The 19,380-nt window shown below is 57.6% G+C and overlaps 1 protein-coding gene across 1 annotated transcript; it reads right to left on the reverse strand.

Annotated features, from left to right (window-relative positions):
* Positions 1-10,920: 10,920 nt before the first annotated feature.
* On the reverse strand, positions 10,921-12,144 carry FOXD3 (forkhead box D3). Its single transcript, XM_075711351.1, has one exon. The coding sequence runs from the start codon at positions 12,142-12,144 to the stop codon at positions 10,921-10,923; it is 1,224 nt and encodes a 407-aa protein (XP_075567466.1).
* Positions 12,145-19,380: the final 7,236 nt, after the last annotated feature.

Genomic DNA, 19,380 nt, shown 5'->3' on the forward strand with positions numbered 1-19,380 from the left:
CCTACCAGGCTCAAGAGATCTTCTCCATTCTTCTACCCAAAAAGGCAGGACTGATCTCCCGCCGAGCTTGCTTTACCATACTAAAGGATCCAGTAACAATAAGAAACATTGATAGAGCTGTCAAATTAAAGGCCACATTCATCAAACTCAGAAATCAAGAAACAGGAAAGTAATGATGTTGCCCTATGCAAAAAACACTCAATATAGAATATGCAAACTCTGACCCAGAGAATCAAAAATATTTTAGTCTGAGTCAGAAAAAAAGTTGAAGAAACTACTCCAGTCTTGACAGTGAGAGGCAACAGTAAATCTGAAGGCTGTACTTCTGCCAAATCAGCAGCAGTAGCACTATTCCCTCCACAGTCAGCAACAGATACATTACAGAAGAGTGGATGAGCCTGGGTTCAACTGACAAAGACTCTCCTTGCAGAAGGGGCATCATCCAATTTAAGTAAGTTTAATACACTTGCCACCGCAAAAAAAAAGCAACAAAAAAAATCCCACACAGCAGCAGTACTGAACTGCTGTTTTAGTAACAGACAAGCAACATCTAAGATATGTTTATGTTATTCTGCTCAAACAAAATCCGTATTTATTTACTATTCGCAGAAAGGTATAACCCAACACCACCACCATAGAAAAAAAAAAGTTACTTTAACAATATAAATCTATGACAGCAGCAGATCACCATCTATAGGTAGAAACATGAACAGATATGTGCATGCTTTCAATGCTCCACTGGTGCCTAAACCACAGCACAGGCACATTTATCTACATAAAAGATACTGAGGTCAGCTCTGTAGATCATTTTACCCTAAGTGAACTCTTGTGCTTCCTAAACTTGGGTCCAATAAGACCAGAGTCCTATACTACTTCCAAAATCAAGTGTCACAAGCCTGGCCTTTCCCTTCTATAAATCATATCTGCCCTTCCTTTCTATCTCCAGTTAGAACAATTCTTAATTAATTATACCTTCTTAATTCCTACGTAATGCCAGTCTCACCTACAGACAGACTCTCCCATCCCTGTTCCTCTCATTTCCTTCTGCCATTCCCTACATTTAGAGTAACTGTCATTTTCTGGGGTATCGAGCTTCTTCCTTCTCTCCTCTCAAAAGCAGTTCTTAAAATATTCTTTCCGACTTCTTGTACATCTTTAGTAACTATTCCACACCTCCTGAAACAAAAGCCATGCTTTTATTAGATTCTAAAGCACAGACCTCTAATTTTTGCTACGCCATGAGTAACAACGTTAAATGAATAAGACTTTTTAGGAGATGATAAAGCTGATTTGGTCAGTCTCAACCTTTTTACCTTCTGCCTTTAGACGGGCAACACTAGAGGGTCTCTCAAGCGAGATGCTGCCTATAAGCATAAGGTGAAAATCACAGCTCCAAAAAACCACTAGCCTTCCATGCTGCCTACTATGAAGATTCAGATAAATAGCACCGATACAAACCACCCACTCCTTGCCAAAGGGAAGCTTACAGAAGTCAGTCATGGATGCACGACCCTTAATATAAAACTTGTTTTAAAAGAGATGTCAGCACACAGCTCAGCAGCCTTTCCTTCCTCAAAAATGCAAACACTAAATTAAGAATTTCATTTGTTGAAGGAATACCCGTTTTATAAACCCGCTGCTTCCTTACTCCTTGTCAGAAGACGTATTTATGTCTCAAATTTCCTCATTCATCCACCCTCTATCCCCAGCCGCCTCAGAGAGAGACACGAGGGTGAGCTGTTGCAGAGGGACTTGCGCTCGGGCCTCCCTGCTAACCCAGCCAAGCCGCCCTCACCCGCCAGCGGGCACCGCGCCTCCCCTCAGCTCGTTCCCGCCCCGCTCCGGGCGACCCCCGTCCCTCAACCCCCAACCGCTGCCCGCACCCCGGCAAAGCGACGGACAGGAGGCGCGGCACCCCCGCCCTGCGCACTGACACCGGCTCCCCGCCCCGCCCTCCCGGGGCACGACAGCGGGAGCGAGGCGGCCCGCCGAGCCCTGAGGGAGCGGACAGGGTTGGGGGGTGGGGGCCGCCGCCGCCCCTCCCGGCCCGGCCCTTCCCGCCGCTCTGGCGCGAGCCCGCGGCTCCTTACTGGACATAACCGGCGCGCACGCGCTTCCGCGTTCGAAGCGGCTTCCGGCCTCCGGCGGCTGGCGCGCGCGCCCGTAAGGCGGCGCAGGCGGCGCCGTGCGCATGCGTAGCGGGGGGCGTCCGCGCCTGCGCAGCTCCGCCCGCGGCGGCGCGGCCCTCGGGTGGCGGCGGCAGCGGGGGCCGAGGTGCCCGTGGTGCCGCCCGGGGACCGGCCCTGCCGGGGGGGGCGGGACAGGAGCGGGCCGCGGACCCCTGGTCCACCTCGGAGGTGGCAGGAGGCAGGTATCGGGGAATTTGGGAATGACAGCCGGGCAAGCGGCTTTACCTCAGGAGACACGGCAGCGCCGCTGGGGGCTCAGCCGCTGTGGGGCCGGTGCTAGCCCCGCGCGAGGGCCTGGTCTGCGCCGGGCAGCCTGCCGCGGCTCAGCTTTACCCCGGCTGGTGCTGTCGGAAGTGGGTGCTCGTTTATTTTTTGACCCTGCTCACATGCATCCCTTCGTGGCACTGGTAGTGCTTGCGTCCCTATTGCAGCAGTTAAGAGAAGTGGGAAAATGTAGCAGTGGGTAATATTGGTGAAAAGCATAGTCTTGACACACGGGAAGGCTGGCTTTTTATTCAGGTGATGAACCTAAGTGTTTTTGCAGAAGGAAGGGAGCAGCTGGAGGACTTGTTCTTCAACCGCACCAGAGAGCTGGGAAGCAGCTCCTCAGCCTTTATGTTTGGGAGACGACATCTAGGAACCAGCGTGAAGAAGAAGGATCTTGGGCGCACCATAAGCATCTCTTACACAGCCTTTCAGTTTTACCCTCTTTAATTCTCTTTGAAGTCTTGACAAAGTACATAGCATAACATAAATGATCCTAGATCATCTTTGTACAACCCTTACCGATATTTAAAAGTACAGTCTCTGTTTTTCTTCACATTGCTCTGTTTTTCTCCTGGTTGTGTGTCTAACTTGGGTCGGGATATGAAATTTAGTACAAAACTGATTATTTTTAAAACTAACACCACATACTGGGGTTTTCATGGCCAGACCTTCCAGATGAACTGCCAGCAGTGCTCTCCTTGGACTGGAATCCCGGGACTGAAAGTTGTAAAGGATTTAAACCCAACTGCTACAAAATGAAAGTATGGTCAAGAAGTATCTGATCACTGATAATAGAAATGTTAAAGTAACCAGAGATGATAGGAAAACAAAATTCTTCATAGATTTTTACTTTTTACCTGTGCAGGTTCTTTTCAAAATAGATAAAATATTAGGCAACACACAGTATTGCATACCACCAGAGATGGCTTTTCTTCCTTGAAGTTTTTCCAGTGCAATATCATGGAGAATACTAATTTCCAACCATTTGTCAGTTGAGTGCCAATTGGACATCCTGGTCCCTCTTATGCCTGCTGTAATATCAGCATTCTCAGCAGCTGTCACTTGTGAGTGATACCCCAGGCAGGACGGTATGAAGAGACTGGAAGTTTGTGGTCTTATACAGGTAAACGTGAAAATCACACTGGTCGGCTGGCCTGTCAAGGTGTTTGGAGCCATGATCCTATTGAAAATGGTGGATTATGAGCATCAAATTTTAACATACTGTACCTAAGTGCCTAAATCTGTTATTCATTCATATTGCTGCTCAATAAAATGCTCCCATTTTAGGACATTAGTAAGATCCTAAGGGATGTCTGGAGATGGCAAATCTGTAAAATAAGCATAGTCCTAAAAATCTGTCAGCTATGAAGTAAATTAGAAGATAAGGGAGAGTTATGCCTCCTGAACACCACTGTGGCTTTGGCGTGGTATGTGACGCTGAAAAAGCGTGATGCAAAATGAATTCCCAGCCTAAGCCTGGGGCAGAATCCCCACAGCAGGTCCCTATTTTAATTTCTCCTCTCCCAGCCCCTGTCTCCTTTCCTTCTGCTCTTCCCTCCAGGATTTTGCATGCCCAGAATTCCCTAAAGCCCGCTCCCGAACCGCGAGGCCAGGGAACACAGCACAGCAGTACTACGCCACCCCCAAGCCCGGGAGCGTTGCCTATGGGCTACTGGGCTCCTACTGCCAAAAAAAAAAAAAAGAAAAAAAAAAAGAAAAAAAAGTTTTTAGGTTTTTACCTTGTGGGTTATTGATAATTTGGTCCTGGAGCCGGTATGGACGAGCAGGAGTGCCCGGCTGCACATTCAAGTGCATTATTTCAATTAGCTGAGCGCTCTTTTGTTGCAAGGTGAAATCATTCACTCCCCGGGAAAGCTTTTTTATTGAATGCTTTCTAAATACTTGCATTGGTCACGTCGCCTGGAATTGAGTCTCTGTCACTAGTATTTCTGCGGTGACTTTGACCAGATCAATGACTGGAAAAGGCATTAAGGACACATTGATACCGCGGGGTAGTAGACAAGCGGGGCTCGAGTTTGTTGCTCAGTAGTAAAGAGAAACCGATAATGAGCAGATAAAGGGCTTTTCTTAACCCTTGGCGTTCTCGGGAGGATTCAGCTGGCTCTTCTCCTCCACCCCGGCTCGTAGGGCTGATGTAAAGCCGAGCGGTGGTAAGGCAAATACCTCCCGGGTATTCCATAAATCTGGAGTGAAATGCGGTCAGAATAATGAGAAAGCCTTTCCTAGGGCAGGCGGGAGGAAGGGGGTCCTGGAAGAGGCTGCGGCTATAAAAAGTTGCTTTCCAACTCATCTAGGCTTGCGCTGCTGAGCTGAGCTGAGCTGTGATGCAGGAGCGAGCGGGGAAACAAACTCTTGGGGACGTTTTCAATCGTAGCTTCACCACCCGGACCTTTTCCCGGGTTCCCGGCACTATGAAATCGCCAGTAATTTAGCGGGCAGGTTTGTCAGGCTGGGGGAGGCGGTAGGTGCGAGTGCGGACGGACAGCCGGGCTGTGAAAGCCCAGCGCCGACAGATTGTCGTAGCCACGATTCTTTCGCGTCTTCGTTTCCCTAGCAAGAGAAATAAACGTGCTTGAAACCGCTACCATAACCTGCAGGAAGATTGATTCCCCCACCCCTTTTTTTTTTTTTTTTTCCCCTAAAATACTAACGCTTAATAAAGTAATTAGAAAGGCTTGAGGTTTGGATTTGTTTTCCTAAATTCCTGCGAGTCTCGGAGCAGCCCCCAGCATAGGGACGGCGGGGCTTCCCCCGCCCGCCCCGGGGGTGCCCGGCCGGGAGGGCTCCTGCCTCCGCGCCCGGAGGACGCTCCGAGCCCCCTTAAAACGGGACGAGACGTTTCGTCCCTTAATGGAGAGGAGAGGCTGAGCCGTTTTCGCGTGTTTCGGCTTTTCCCATTTTGCTGAAGCTCAAGGAGACGGGGATTTTACTGAACCTGGAGTTCAAGGACTCTCCCTCTCAGGTTTTGCCGTCTTAATAAAGTTGCGAAGTGCCTACTTCCTCAGCTTGCTTACCAAATCCTGAATTAATAAAGTTTACTTAGTTATTTAAATAGATTAAATGTCACATTTTAAATGGAAGGGGAAGGTTCTACCTTACTGACCTATTTTTCATTTCTGATTTAGAAAAAGGCAAGATTAGCATGGATATTGCATTTTCAAGGACCTCGCCACTATTAAATAGACTGTTAAGTGCATTTTATGGCTGAAGAGTCTGTTCCCAGTTCAGTCTGGAAGACGTGCTAAGTTCATCTCTACCTGCTACATTGAACATTCACTGACTAAAATACTTTCTGTGGATGTAATACCTATGCTCTGTATCTTTTAAGTACATAACGCTTAATGTTTTAGGACTAGTAAAACGTAATTCAATAAAAGTCCCTGGAACAGAAGTGTTGGCTCTCAGGAAAACTGGCTCGCGCGTGTTCGGCCAATTGCAGGAATTCCCGGCTCGGGGAAGAGAGGGGAAGGGAAGGCAGGCTGCGGGGACGGCAGAGCGGCTGCGGGGACGGCGACACGGACGGAGTCTCCCGCGGAGACTTAAGCTCCGCCGAGGTTTAAGCGGGCGCGTACGAAACGCAGCCCCGGGGGACGCGCTCAAGGACAGCGCCGTGCCCGAGCCGAGCCTTGTCCGCAGCCGCGGACCCGCGGGGTCGGGCGGCGTAACTCCTGCGCGGTACTCGCTGCGTCTCCGCAGCCGCTGCCCTTTCCAAATCGCTTGGAAGCACAGCCCCGAAGCGGCCAAGTGGGTTTTCCGCCTTCCCGGAGCAGGCTGGCCTCCCAGGAGCGGGCGAGGACGGGCCCCCCCACGCACGCCTCGGGCACGAGGGAGCTGCCGCAGCACTGCCCGAGGAGCCCCGGGAGGCAAAATCCCACCCAGCTCCCCGGCCCCCCGGCAACTGCCCCCCTGCCTCGGACCCGCGGCGGGGGGGGAACCCCACCCCGCTAAAGCAAGTCTCTGTCGCATTTGTCCCGGAGTGGGGGACCCCCGAGGGCCCCGCGGAGGGCGAGGGACGGCGCTTCCCAAACAGAAATCCGCTCTCCCCCTTTCCTTTGTTTCTGGCCCAGGACACGGAGCCCGGGCCGGCGGGTGGGGAGCGGGGGGAGCCGCATCCCCAGAGCCGGGGCGGGAGCGGCCCCGGGGCGGCAGCGCTCGGAGCCCCCCCGCGCCCCCCGCTCGGAGCGGCCCGGCCGCGGGGAGCCCGGTTCGGGCAGCGCTGGGGATTTGCGGGGTGCTGCGCGGCTAGCCTGGCAAAATCCCCCCGGTACCGCCGAGGTGGACCCCAGCCCGTAACCCGCCAGGGAAGCGGGGAACCTCGGTTAGACACCCTCGGGGCGAGAGCCGTGCTCAAACGCTGCCCGTGTCCCGGGTGTCACCGGTGGATGCTTTGTCCCGCCGCCTCTCCGCGGGACGGACCGCGTCGGAGCACCGGGAGGGACAGGGCTCTGTCGGGCATCTCCCCCCCCCCCCCGCCCCGAGCCCCCCGAGACGCTCCCGGCCGTGCCCCCTCGGCGGGCACCGGCAAACCCGGCCTCAGCTCTGCCCTCCCGCAGATCCGGAGCGGGCTCTCCCACCGCTCCACGCCGCCTCGCCCCCGGGGGACACGGCCACCGGCCCCGCTGCTGCCTCCGGGTCTCGGCTGCGCCGGCCGCGCTGCCCCGTGCTGCCAGCCGGGGGGGGGGGGGGGCAGGGGGGCGGGGTGGGGGGGGTATCCCGAACGCTGGGGCGCCTTCCTGAGAAACGACGTCCACGCGCGCTAAATATACATTTTAAATAACTGCAAAAGATCTTTTCCTGCCTTTTCAAATGCTCGCCGCAGTCTTTCAACCCCCACTAGCCTGTAACTTTCAGCCCCGCTCCGTGCCCGGGGGGAGATCAATGATGCCGTAAATAGGCGGCGCTGAGCGCAGCCAGCGCGGAGGCGGCGGGAGGGGAGCGCAACTCCCGCGGCCGCGCAGCGCCTGGCCCCGCCGGCTGCGAAAGCCAGAGGGTTCCCCGGGAGACCCGCATCAGCCGAGGAAATGGCCCTGACGAGCCCATCTTGTCCCTTTTCCAAGCAACGCGGTGGTTCAGAGGATTAGGGCCAGATCCTATCTCCAGCCGGCACCTTCCCCGGGCGGAGAGAGCGGCGGGTCCGCAACTGTAATAAATAATGGGGGGGTCGGGGGGTGCTCTGGATGGTCATTTTCCCGGTGCTTAGGCGGTAGTTACTTTCAATACACCCCAGGGACCGACATGACACGTCTTATACTAATAGGCATCTGTCACCGACCGTGTCGAGTTTTGCCATATGCGTCGGGCAAGTTTGTGGAAGGAAAAAGAAAAGAAAGAACAAGAAAAAGACTTTCTGTTGTCCGGCTGAAGCGAGCGGCCGCGGAAACTTCGGCGGGAGGTGGTGTCCCCGGCTGTCCCCGGCCCGCCGCCGCTCCCGGCCCGGCTCGGCGCGGCCGCGGGGGGCTGCGCCCCTCTCCGCCGGACAGCACCGTGCGGTGAAAGCTGCTCGCCGGCCCGGCTGCAAGCCCTCGCCCGTTTGGGACCTGGCTTCTCGCACCCCCGGGGCCACCGAGCCCCGCCGGCAGCTTTGCACCACCCGCCGGGACGCCCCGTCGTGCCGCCCGCCCCAAGGGTGCGCCCGGCCCGGTCCCGTCCCGGGTGACGCCGGGCACCGGGGCTGCTCCCGGCCCCCCCCGGGGGACTCCCGGCCCCGGGGCTGCTCCCGGCGCCCCGAGGCGGGTCCCGGCCCCGGGGCTGCGGGGCTGCTCCCGGCCCCGGGGGGGCGCGCCCGTTCCCCGCGGGTGCAGCGGGAGCTGGCGCGCCCCCTGCAGGCCCCGGTGCGCCACTGCAGCCCCGCCGCCGCCGGGAGCCCTCACCTGCCCGCAGGGCCCCGCTACCGCTCCCGCCCCGGCCCCGCGGCTGCGGGGAGGCGGCGGCTCCCGCGGGGAGGCGGCCGCCGGACGGGGGGCTCGCCGCCGCCGCCGCCCTTCCCGAGCCCCGCGCCCTCCCGGTGCTGCCCGGCCCCGGCAGCCGCCGCCGCCGCCGCCCCTTCCCCGGGAAAGGCTTCTCCGGCGCCGCAGGGTCCCGCCGCGGCCGCTCTCCTCGGCGATCGGGGGGGAAACCGGGGGAGAGAAGGAGAGGACGGAGGTAACCGGGGGAGAAGCGTTTCCCGGAGGGAGGCGGCGGGGAGGAAAGTTGCCGGTTCCGCCGCCGCCGGCGCGCAGATGCCGAGCCCGAGGTATTGCTGCTATGTGGGGAAATATGAGCGAGTAATTTTATAAGTAACAAAGGCTGGGGAATGGAATGAGCCCCTGTTATCCGGTGTCCTCTGGAAGCCCTGGATCAGCAGCTTCTTGAGCCTAAAAGTGAATTCAAGAAGAGGCTCCTTTCTCTTTTCCCAGGGGTATCCGCTAAATATAGAAATAACCTCCGCGCGTGTTGTTGCACAAATCACCTACCATTTGCTGTTTGTGTAAAACCGATTAGCCAGACACAACTGTGAAACAACTTGTTACTTTTATAGCCGCCACGCACAAACAAATTTAGATCCGCTGGGTTTCGCGGGGAGCGGAGCGCCGGCGGGTGCCCATGTAGGGCCCTGCCTGACACCGAATCCCCGCTCGCTTCAGGTGCTTGTTCTCCCTTTTCGTGTCAGATGATTAGCGAGTCCTTATTTATAAAGTTCAAACTATCACATCACCGGGCTGCTTGTTTTATTTTAGTCTATGTATGCGGAGGTATAAATATTTACTTAGGAAGAAATAATATTTACTGCTTACCAGGAAAGCAAGGACACTTTTTTTTTTTTTTTTTTTTTAAATCCGAGGTTCCCAGAGGGTGTTGGAGGTGAAATAAGCGCCTCGTCCAGCTTCTCCTGCAGCGAAACCCGGCGCCAGCTGCATCCCGCCTGCATTTTACGCCGCCGGTTTTCCTAACAAAGACAGCGAATTATTTGGGCGGAAAAGCAAAACCCACGAAGGTTTCCAAAGGCGACGAAAATTCAACATTTTGCGAGGGAAAGAATAAAGTACCAAACATTGTCAGTGCACGGGAGAGACCCAGCGCCCGAGATCTCGCCAGACTAAACCCCCCAAAGCGGTGCTTTAAATACTGTAATGCGCTACGGATTTTTTTTAATGCTTTTTTTCCCTCTGGGCAGTCTCTTTATTTTAGCCCTGCAAATGCACACTAATGTACATTTTTTTTTCTCAGCTGCCCTTAAAAGTTATTAGGAATTAACTGGGAAAGGCCGTTCCCTTTCCCTGGGAACGCAGAGCCGCTTCTTTTAACACCGATCGTTTTCTCGATCTAAACGAAAGATCCGCGCTCTCACCCCGCACGGGCACGTCTTTAATTCACACACACACACCCCCGGCAAAATAAATAATAAACGTTGCTTAGATCGCCCCAGCGTGTTTTATTTAAAACCATTTCCCTTATAACTAACCACCAAAGCCAACCCAAAGCGTACCTAGTCCGGCCGGGAAGGGGCAGGATCCCTCAGCGCAGGGACGCAGAGCCGAAGTCAGGCTGAGAAAAATTAATATATTTAGGGAAAAAATTACGGCACGGTGGAGGGAGTCCCGCTCTGCCGGGGAAGGTTGAATTTTGGAGGAATTGGTGCGATGCCGGCCCCGCCGCGGCGGCCGCTCCGGCAACGAGCGGGGCCGGTGGCCGCGGCCGGCGCACCCCGAAGCGGCGGAGGGTACCCGCGGGGCCGTGGGAAACCCGCCCGCACCGCACCGCACCGCACCGCACCGCACCGCACCGCCTGGCGAACCCCGCAGCTCCGCGGGAAGGAGAGGGCCGGCGCTCCGCGGCCGCGGCCGCTCCGCTCGCCCGCTCCGTTTTCCGGCCTCCGCGGCCCCCGCAGCTCGTCCTTCGGGTGGGTGCTCAAAGATAACGCCTCTCACACAAACACGGGCAGAGCATTTTAAAAATTTATTTACAAAGTTGTGTACAACACGAAGGGATAACATTTAGAATACATATATTCATTCATATATAAACAGACTTCTATAATAGAATGACAGCGTTTTCCTCCTTTGTGGTTTTTTTTTTTCTCCAAAATTCTTTTTTTTTTTTGTTCGTTCGTTTAATATTTAAAATTTCCCCCGCTTATTTTTTTTTATACTTCTTTTTTTTTCCTCGTTTGTTCGTTTATTTCGGATAAAACTGCTCGGAGCGCCGGAACCTTCAAAAAAAGTGAAAGTTCGCAGCTCCTAATCGCGACCGTCATTTCGCCTCTTTAGAAAAATAAAAACCCCGAAAGCAACGTCAGTGATTTTTGATACAAATATGTACAAGCGGCGGTGGCGGGCGGCCGATGCCCGCTGCTGGGGCCCCGGAGCCCGGCGGGGGTGGCCGCGGAGCCCCGAGGGGGCGGCCGCCGGCGGCGGCCGGGCCGCGGGAACGGGCCGGGGCTACTGCCCGGGGCTACTGCCCGGGGCTACTGCGCCGGCCACTTGGCCTGCACGGCGGCGGCGGGGGCTGCGGGCTGCAGGAACTGCCCCGCGATGATGTTGGTAGGCACGCTGAGGATGGGGGCGATGGCGGCGGTGGTCCTGGCCAGCGCCAGCGGCTGGTGGGCCATGAGGGCCGACTGCACGGTGACGGGCGGCCGCAGGAAAGTCTGGGCGCTGGCGGCCGAGCTGGCGGCCGGGACGCCGATGATGTTCTCGATGCTGAAGGAGGGGCGGCTGCTGGGCTCCGACTTGACGATGGAGCCGGCGGCGCCCAGGCTGTTGAGCTGCAGCTGGAGGCTGGGGCTGAGCTGGGAGTTGAAGGCTTTGCGGCTGAGCTCGCTGGACGGCAGCAGCGGCACGGCCGGCGGCAGCATGGGCCCCACGGGCGGGATGTAGGGGTACTGCAGCGCGGCGGCGGCGGCCGCGGGGTGGGTGTAGGCGCCGGGGTGCAGCCCGTAGGGGCGGCCGTAGGGGCCGGCGAGGCCGTAGGCGCCGAAGCCCTGCATCATCAGCGCCGTCTGGTCCCGCAGGTGCTCCTGCTGGTGCCGCTTGAAGCGCTTCCTGCGGCGGAGGAAGCTGCCGTTGTCGAACATGTCCTCGGACTGCGGGTCCAGCGTCCAGTAGTTGCCCTTGCCCGGGTTGCCGGGCTCCCGGGGGATCTTGACGAAGCAGTCGTTGAGGGAGAGGTTGTGGCGGATGCTGTTCTGCCAGGCGGGGAACTTCTCCCGGTAGTAGGGGAAGCGGTTGCTGATGAACTCGCAGATGCCGCTGAGCGTCAGCTTCTTCTGCGGGCTCTGCAGGATGGCCATGGTGATCAGGGCGATGTACGAGTAGGGCGGCTTCACCAGGCTGCTCTTGGGCTTGCTCTGCCCCGCCGCCGCCCCGCCGCCGCCGCCGCCGCCGCCGCTCGCCCCCTCCTCGCCGCCCCCCTTGCCGCCCTCGGCCGCGCCGCCGGGGGCCGCCTCGGCCGGGCTGCCGCTGCCGCTGCTGCCGCTCTCCGCGCCCGCGCCCGCCTCCGCGGGCAGCGCCAGCTCCGCCGCCTCGTCCAGCGGCAGGCGCGGCAGGGCGGCGGGGCTGCCGGCCTCGCCGTCGCTGTCCTTGCCCAGGCCGTCGTCGCCCTCGCCCACCACGTCGATATCCACATCCTCGGCCGCCGGGACGGTGGGGCCGGACATGTCGCTGGCGCTGCCGCCGCCCGACAGGGTCATCCCCGCTCGGCGGACGGGGCGCGGCGGCGGGGCCTCCCGCCCGCACCCGGCGGCGCGGCGGGCTCCCCCCGCGCCCCCCTCCCGCCGCTCCTCCGACCGGCCCCTGGGGCTAGACCCGAGCGGCCCGGCTGCCCGCCGCGGCGCCGTCCCCGCGGGGCATGGGGCGGCCGCGCCCGCTCCTCTCCCGTCCGCGGCGTCCCGCGGCGCGGGGCTGCCCTGGCCGCCCGGTCACCTCCGGCTGCGCGCCCCGCTCCCGCCGCCGGGCATCGGGGATCAGGCGGCGACGCTGGCTCCCGCCCGCCGCGATGGGCGCCCGCGGGCGCCGGGCATGGGGCGGCCGCCGCCGCGGCTCCGCGGGCCCCCGCCGCTCCACCGCTCCGCTCCGCGGCCGCGGCCCCGCCGCGCACCGCTCCGCCGCCCTCGGCTTGGGGTTTTTTTTTTTTTTTTTTTCCTCCTCTTTCCTCCTCTTTCCTGTTTTTGTTTTTTTTTTTTCCCCCCCTCGGCGGAGGGAGGGGACGGAGCTCCCGGCGGCCGGGCGGGGCGGGGGCAGGAGGCCGGGGCGTCGCGGGGCCTCGCTCGCCACTTTGGAAGCGCGGCGGTCCGGACTGCCTGATAGATTACTTTCCCGTTAAAGATATACTCGGAGGCGGCGCCACGTGACCGCGTGACGTCAGGCGCCCCGCTGTGAAGTCATGCAAAACTCGAGTTGTTTCATGGACTGTCAACAAAGAGCAGCGCCGGCTCCGCTCGGCCCGCCCGCCCCGTCGGGCCGCCCGCCCCGCCGGGCCCCCGCCGCCCGCAGCCCGCTGCGACCCGCGACCACCGGGACCCGCCGGCCCCGGCAGCCGCCCCCCGCGGCCCAGCGCGGAAAAGTTGCCGCCCCGGGGCTCGCCGCCGCCGCCGCCGCTCTCGGTGCGGCGGGCCCGGAGCCCGCCGCGGTGCGCTCGGCAGCGGCCGCCCCGGCCCAGCGCAGGCTCAGCGGATGCGTCGCCGTAATAGCCCACCAAGTTTGGGCTCTGAGATCACTTTTCCGTGGGTTTCTTTTTTTTCTTCTTTTTTTCTTTTTTTTTTTTTTTTTTCCCAACGGCAGCACCAGCTGGCAACGGAAGATCAGAGAATGGCTATTGATTAATCTATTAGGTTAGTTGCAGAGAGAAATAAAAAAGACGTAAAATAACAAAGGGAAACTATAAATAAAGAAGCTTTTAGCCGGTTCCTTCTCCCCCCCCCCCCCTTTTTCTTTTCTTCTTCTCCTTTTTTTTTTTTTTCTTTTTTTTTCCAGAGGTGTTAACGACTTAATCATTGCGGGCGTTAGCATATGAAAAAGTAGGAAATGAGGGAGTGTGTGTGAATGTGAGGACCGTATTGACGCGGCCCCAGGTAAGCCCCGGCCCGGGGAGAGGCGCCCGGCGGGGCGGGAGGGGGCCCGGCCGCCCACCCCTGCCCCGTTGCGCCCAGGAGAAGGAACCCCCGCCCGGGACCTCGGGCGCGGGTGGCTCACGGGGCTTTGCTTTTTAATTCGTACCGCCGATACCTTGTTGTAGTACTCGCACGTGTTGTCGGATTTCGGTAAATACAATTAAATTAGGAAAACGCTCCGGGAGCCAACAATTTCCCACGAGCGGTTCTGGTTTGGGAAAGGCAAATAGCCTCCCCCCACACTTAACTCCAGCGAAGCCTCGGAAATGTGGGTGCCCCGGCCTCCCCGAGAGCCTCTGCCCGGCCCCGACGGGCCGCTCCGGCCGCGGAGCCTTCGGGGGGGGACGGGCCCGGCCCCGCGGAGGCCCCCCCCAACCCCCCCCCCCCGCTCTCCGTTTTTCCCCGTTTCCCGGCGGATCTCCGCGCCCCGCAGACCGTGAGCCTGGCCTCCGCGCACCGCCCGCCCGCTCACACGTCCATGCACACCCGCATACCTGCATGCACACTCACACACACGCACACTCACACGCGCTCTGCCTCTGCAGCTCCCAGGGAAAACGGAGGAAAAAAGACCAACTCCGCGGGCCCCTGTTTCATTTGTTGCGCTTTTCTTCGATACAATAAAAGTCAAATTAATTGATTCATACCATTAATTACGGTGCTTAGCGTGAAAAGAAACGTTTCCCCTCGATTAGGGCTCTATTGTGCTAATCCCGTGTTCAATCACGGCTGCCGGCTGAGCGGCCCGGCCCGGCGGGGCGGCCCCGCTGCGCGCCCCTCCGCGCCCCTCCGCGCCCCTCCGCGGGCCGGGGCCGCTGCTGCGCCTCCCAGGGCTTCAGGTGGCGAAGTTTAGGAAAGTATTTAGGAGCCCACCCGGGCGGAGTGGGGAGGGAGAAAAGCTTTCCTAAAAATCAGGAAACTTGCCCCGAAATATCCCGGGAGCCCCCGAACCCAGCGAAGTTCAAGGGCTGAACGTGAGCAGGAGCAGGGGCTGCGCCCTGCAAAGCGATAAAATAATTAAAGCAGCCTATGCGGGGGTGGAAACCCACAGTAACAACACCGCCAGAAATAGAAAGTGGGCGCCCATATAGACAGATAGATTTAGCAACAGGAGAAAAACAAACTGTATCGTCCGGATCGATACGGAGTCAAATAGAGACACGGCAAGCACCGGGGAAAGGGAGGATGGAATAAGTTATGATAGAGAGGGAGAAATTAATTACAACTCAATTTGATTCTAATATGGCAAAGCAAGATCCTGGCTGCGAAGCGAGTTAAAAATAAATCCGGAGGCTGAGCTTCGGGGGTGGGGGCGGTGGTGGTGGGGGTTGAGGAGGAAAGGCAAGACTGGGGCAATTTCTGCTTCTGTAATCGTTTTAAAGGAAGGAGAAACCAAAGGTGTCCCCTTTCATCTCTTTAAGCCTATTACTTTCACTAATGAGTTATATAAATCGTTGACCTGACCTGGATTAAACCAGCATTGTGGTTCGTTACAAACGTGCGGGGGTAAAGGGGCTCGCAGGAGAGGGGCTGCGGGTGAGAAATCCCTGTAAAATAAACACATCCAAGGGGGGAACATGACATAAACAGCCCCCGGCCGTGGCCGGAGCGGGGCGAGCGGCGGGGCCGGAGCTTCGGGGGCCGCTCGGGGCGGCCCTGAGGGGCGGCTGGGGCCGGGCCGGGCTGGGGACACCGCCGGCCCCGGGGCCTGGACCCCCCCGGCCGGGCGCTTCGCTAAAGACGCAGATTTTCAAATATATCCGCTTTTTTTTTTTTTTTTTTTTTTTTTAAGGCCTCTATTTGCACGTGTTTGGTATCTTTTTTCTTTCCTTTTTTTTTTTTTTTTTTAAATTGTAATAAATCGCCTGTAAAACCGGCAGACCTCAGTGTAAAACGAAATTGGTCATGTTTCCAAAACGGTTTCGGATTTATTTGTATTGGAAATGTATAAACATCCATTCTCTAAAAGGCAACACGTTTAATTAACGATGAGAGAGCAGTTAGGGGCAGAAAGCTAGTAAAATTGTGTGATAAATTTATGGCATTGTTAGCGTGCTTTTAATTATGGCTATTATGTTAATTATTTCACATTAGCATGGAGTTATCAGCAGCATGTCAGATTTAATCAAAACGAGCCTTTCTCTCGAAAATTGTGCTTTTCATTCGCCGCGAGGAGAACGGGGGGTCCCGAGCCGAAGCCGCTCCCCCCCCCCCTTTATTTATTTAAAAATAAATAAATGAAGGCTTTTAAAAAGAGGACTTCCCATTGAAAAGAGTGGCTGGACGTGATCCGGGCTGGTGCAGGCGGCAGATCCCTTTAGGCAACTGCGAGCAGCGCAGGGAGGCAGAGGAGAGAAGCGACGCTCTTGTTTTTTAGGAATTCACCATTTTCACCCCCTCCGGAGAAGGCACTTTATCATTTTGGATCATTCTGTCAAACAATATGATGTTGCTCATTTTTATCTGTCCCGTTTTACAAAGCCCCCGTTCACACTGCTGGCCAGGACAACACGCCTGAGTACAAAAGAATAAAAGAGACAAGCCGGGAGAATATAGGATCGCTGCATGGATCAAAAAGGAGAAAAGAGGAGGAGGTGTGTGTGTGAGTGCGTGTGTGCGCGTTGGGGGCTCGCAGCGGGCCGGGGCCGGCTCCCCGCCCGGCGCTGCCCCGCAGGAGCGTGGCGGTGGCTCCCGCACACGCTCCGCAGCCCCCGGGGCCGCCCCCCGCTCCCCCGCCGGGCCGGTGATGCCGGGGAGGCGACCTGCCGGCTCCCGAAACGCTTTCGGCGCTTCGCTTCCGTGCAAAAATTAAAAATAAAATACAATAAAAATTAAAAAAAAAAAAAAAAAAAAGCTGGTTTGGGAGCAGACGGCAGCGGGGCAGGTGGCGAAGTTTCGGGGGCCTCCGTCCGCGCCGAGGTGCGGAGCGGCCCCCGCCCCGCGGGCAGCCCCGCTCCCCGCCAGCCGCCGCGCAGCCCCCGTCAGCCGCGGCTGCCCGCACGGCCCTGCGGCCCGGCCTGCGCCGCCTCCCGCGGCTCGGCCGCTCCGCGCAGCCCCGCGCAGCCCCGCGGAGCCCCGCGGAGCCCGCCCGCCTCTGCCCGCGCCCTGGCGAGCCCCCTCCTCCGGCCGGCCCCGCTCCCCCTTCCCCACGGGAGCGGGGGGCTGCGACCACGGCAGCTGCTGGCTTATTTTTAGAGCATTTCCATTCCTCCGGTTAATTTTAGACCGATTCATTATTTAGCCCCAGTTCGCCTTTAGGGAAACCCAAGCTGGGGGCGGCCGGCGCTCCGCGGCCGCGGGACTTTCCCCCGTGCGGGGTGCGCGGCCGCGCAGGGGAAGGCAACTTCGGGACCCCGCCGGGGCTGCTGCGGGGGCGAGGGGCCGTCCGCGCCCCGCGGAACCTGCGCCCTCCCCGGCCGGGCACGGCGCAGGGGCGGAGAGGGCCGGGCCGCGGCACCCCGCGCTGTCTGCGCGCTCTTTGCGCGCTTTAGGCGCTGCGTTTCCCGCTGAGCCCTGTGCGGGGGGGGGGGGGCGGCGGCCGCGCTGAGCCGCGCAGGTCGGGTTTCACCGAGGCGCAGATTTTCCACAATTTGTGGCCTTTTCCCCTTGGGGAGACAACCCCAAATCTCCCCCCGCCCCTCTTAAGCGGGCGGAGGCGCCGGGGCTGCCCCGCGGCCCCGACCCCGCTCCCCGCCCGGCCCGGCCACGGGTGGAGTGGGCGGTGGAGTCACACACGGGGCTGTGATTTGTAGATGCGTGTATACGCTCCCCCCTGGGGCAGCCCCCCGCTTTCGGGGCCGGGGGAGCGGCGCAGCCCCGCACCGTGTCCTCCCTCCCACCGCCCCCACGGGCGGACACGGCTTTCACCCCGAGCTTCCCTCCGCTCCCTCCTGGCTGTTGCTGGCGGGACCTAAACACCAGCCAAACGCGGTGTTTATGTTAAAAAACACGAATCGCCTTGAATTGGGCGTTCATTTTCCTTTGGGTGCCCATTTGCGCTGGCCATTTGCCTCCTCTCTGCCTTCCCGTGCCCTGGGAGCAGAACTGTGCGGGTGGATGGATGCTGGTGGAATGGGAGCCGGCAGTGCTGGCTCTACTCTGCTCGCAGGGCGACATCCCTGTATTGGACACAGGCAGGAACATCCCAGGGACCTGGCAAAAGCAGGCAGCAGCGCTCAGGTGCCCCAATCATGCAGCCCCTGGGGAATCAGAAAATAAAACCAAAATCGTCAGAAGCGTGGAGCCCGGTACAGCTTAGAGATTCAGGTGCTTCACAAAGCTGGGAGAGAGCAAAATTAATGAAGTAAGTTAAAATACAGAATTATTATCGGGCACATTGGGCTGTGTGAGCAGAACTCTGCTGCCTTTTGTGCAAGATGGCTGCAAAGTTAGTTAAGGTCTGATTAAAAAAAAAAAAACCCACCAAAACCAGTTGGCAGTTGTTCAATAAAAAATTGTTTATTCTTCAGATTTTCGTTTTGCAAATCCCCACTCTAAACAAATGGATGTGTTCCCAGTTTGTGCCTGCAAGCACCCTGTGCCTGCTCTGCAGTCCTGCACAGCCCCGGTCATCCAGCAGCGGTGGTTCCTGAAAGGGCCCTGCTCACGTCCCTGTCCATCTCCAACAAAATGGCTAAAACTCATCCTCTAAACACCCTGTCAAATCCCTGTCCCTGGAGGAGGCTCCTGTGAGGCATAATGAATACACAGGGAAAAAAAGTGGAGGCAAGTATCAAAAAATCCTTTAAATTTGCTTTATTTGACTTTATTGAGGGAAGGGACAAGCAGGAAGGGGTGACCCTGGCCCAGCTCCTGGGGTGGTGCGGGAGGAGGCACGTGGCAGCCCCTGACCCAGCTCCACACGCAGCAGCAAAATCCCGGGGTGTGATATCCTCACCCTCCAGCTTGCACTTGGGGAATGGCTGGTCAGTGACGAGTGTGCTCAGGCCATCCTTGCTCCTTCAAAATCCAGGGATTTCTCCTGCAGGGAGGGAGAGGGGAAGCTTGATGGACTCGGGAAGGAAGATACATTTTATATGAAGATGCTTTTATTTGTCTGAGGAAGGGGAGTAAATCAACGTGACATAATATTTTTCCCTTCATCTACGTATGGCCCAAAGGGACAGTGCAAATGGTGCCAATTTGGTAGCAAACATGGGGACATGCCTCAAAAAGAGGGGATGCAACCCAAAAAGAAGGGACACAACTCAAAATGAAGGTCTGCAGACAGGCAGCGGTGGAAGCTCATTTCAAACCGCTGCCTGTGTGTGTTTTATACTGACTTTGCAGGTAGGCAGAAGGTGTGAGGAAGGCACAGCAGTTTTTTTCTCAGTTATTCCCCTTGCCAGTGAGATGCAAATGGCTGAGAAAGCTAAGAAGATTTCCAGGGATGTGAGGAAATCCCTTTGCCAAAAGCAGCATCACTGGGAGCCCTCCATGGGCTGGCCCAGTCCTCTTCCCAGCGTGAAGTTAATGCATACTTAACTCAGAGACACTCCCGTGAGATTTTGCACATCGTGAGAGCGCCCAAGGAACACCATGAGCTGATTCAGGATTTATTTTTATTAATCAGCACAGCTAGGACATCGGCGGGAGCCAGCTCCCCCTCCACGTGCTCTCATGCTTCCCAGCGCTTCGTTTGTTTGTTTTTTCCAGGATAGTTTTGTAAGCCATTCCTCTGGCTTGTGTATAACACCCTCGATTCCCTTTATTAAGCACGGAAAGACAAGTGGTGAATTATCGCTGTTGTTAATAAAATTACTCTGCTAATATTTTTCCCCAACATATTGAATATTATTGATACATAATGGATGAAAC

This window comes from Pelecanus crispus, chromosome 5 (assembly GCF_030463565.1).
Source record: "Pelecanus crispus isolate bPelCri1 chromosome 5, bPelCri1.pri, whole genome shotgun sequence".
In the NCBI taxonomy this organism is placed as follows: Eukaryota; Metazoa; Chordata; class Aves; order Pelecaniformes; family Pelecanidae; genus Pelecanus; species Pelecanus crispus.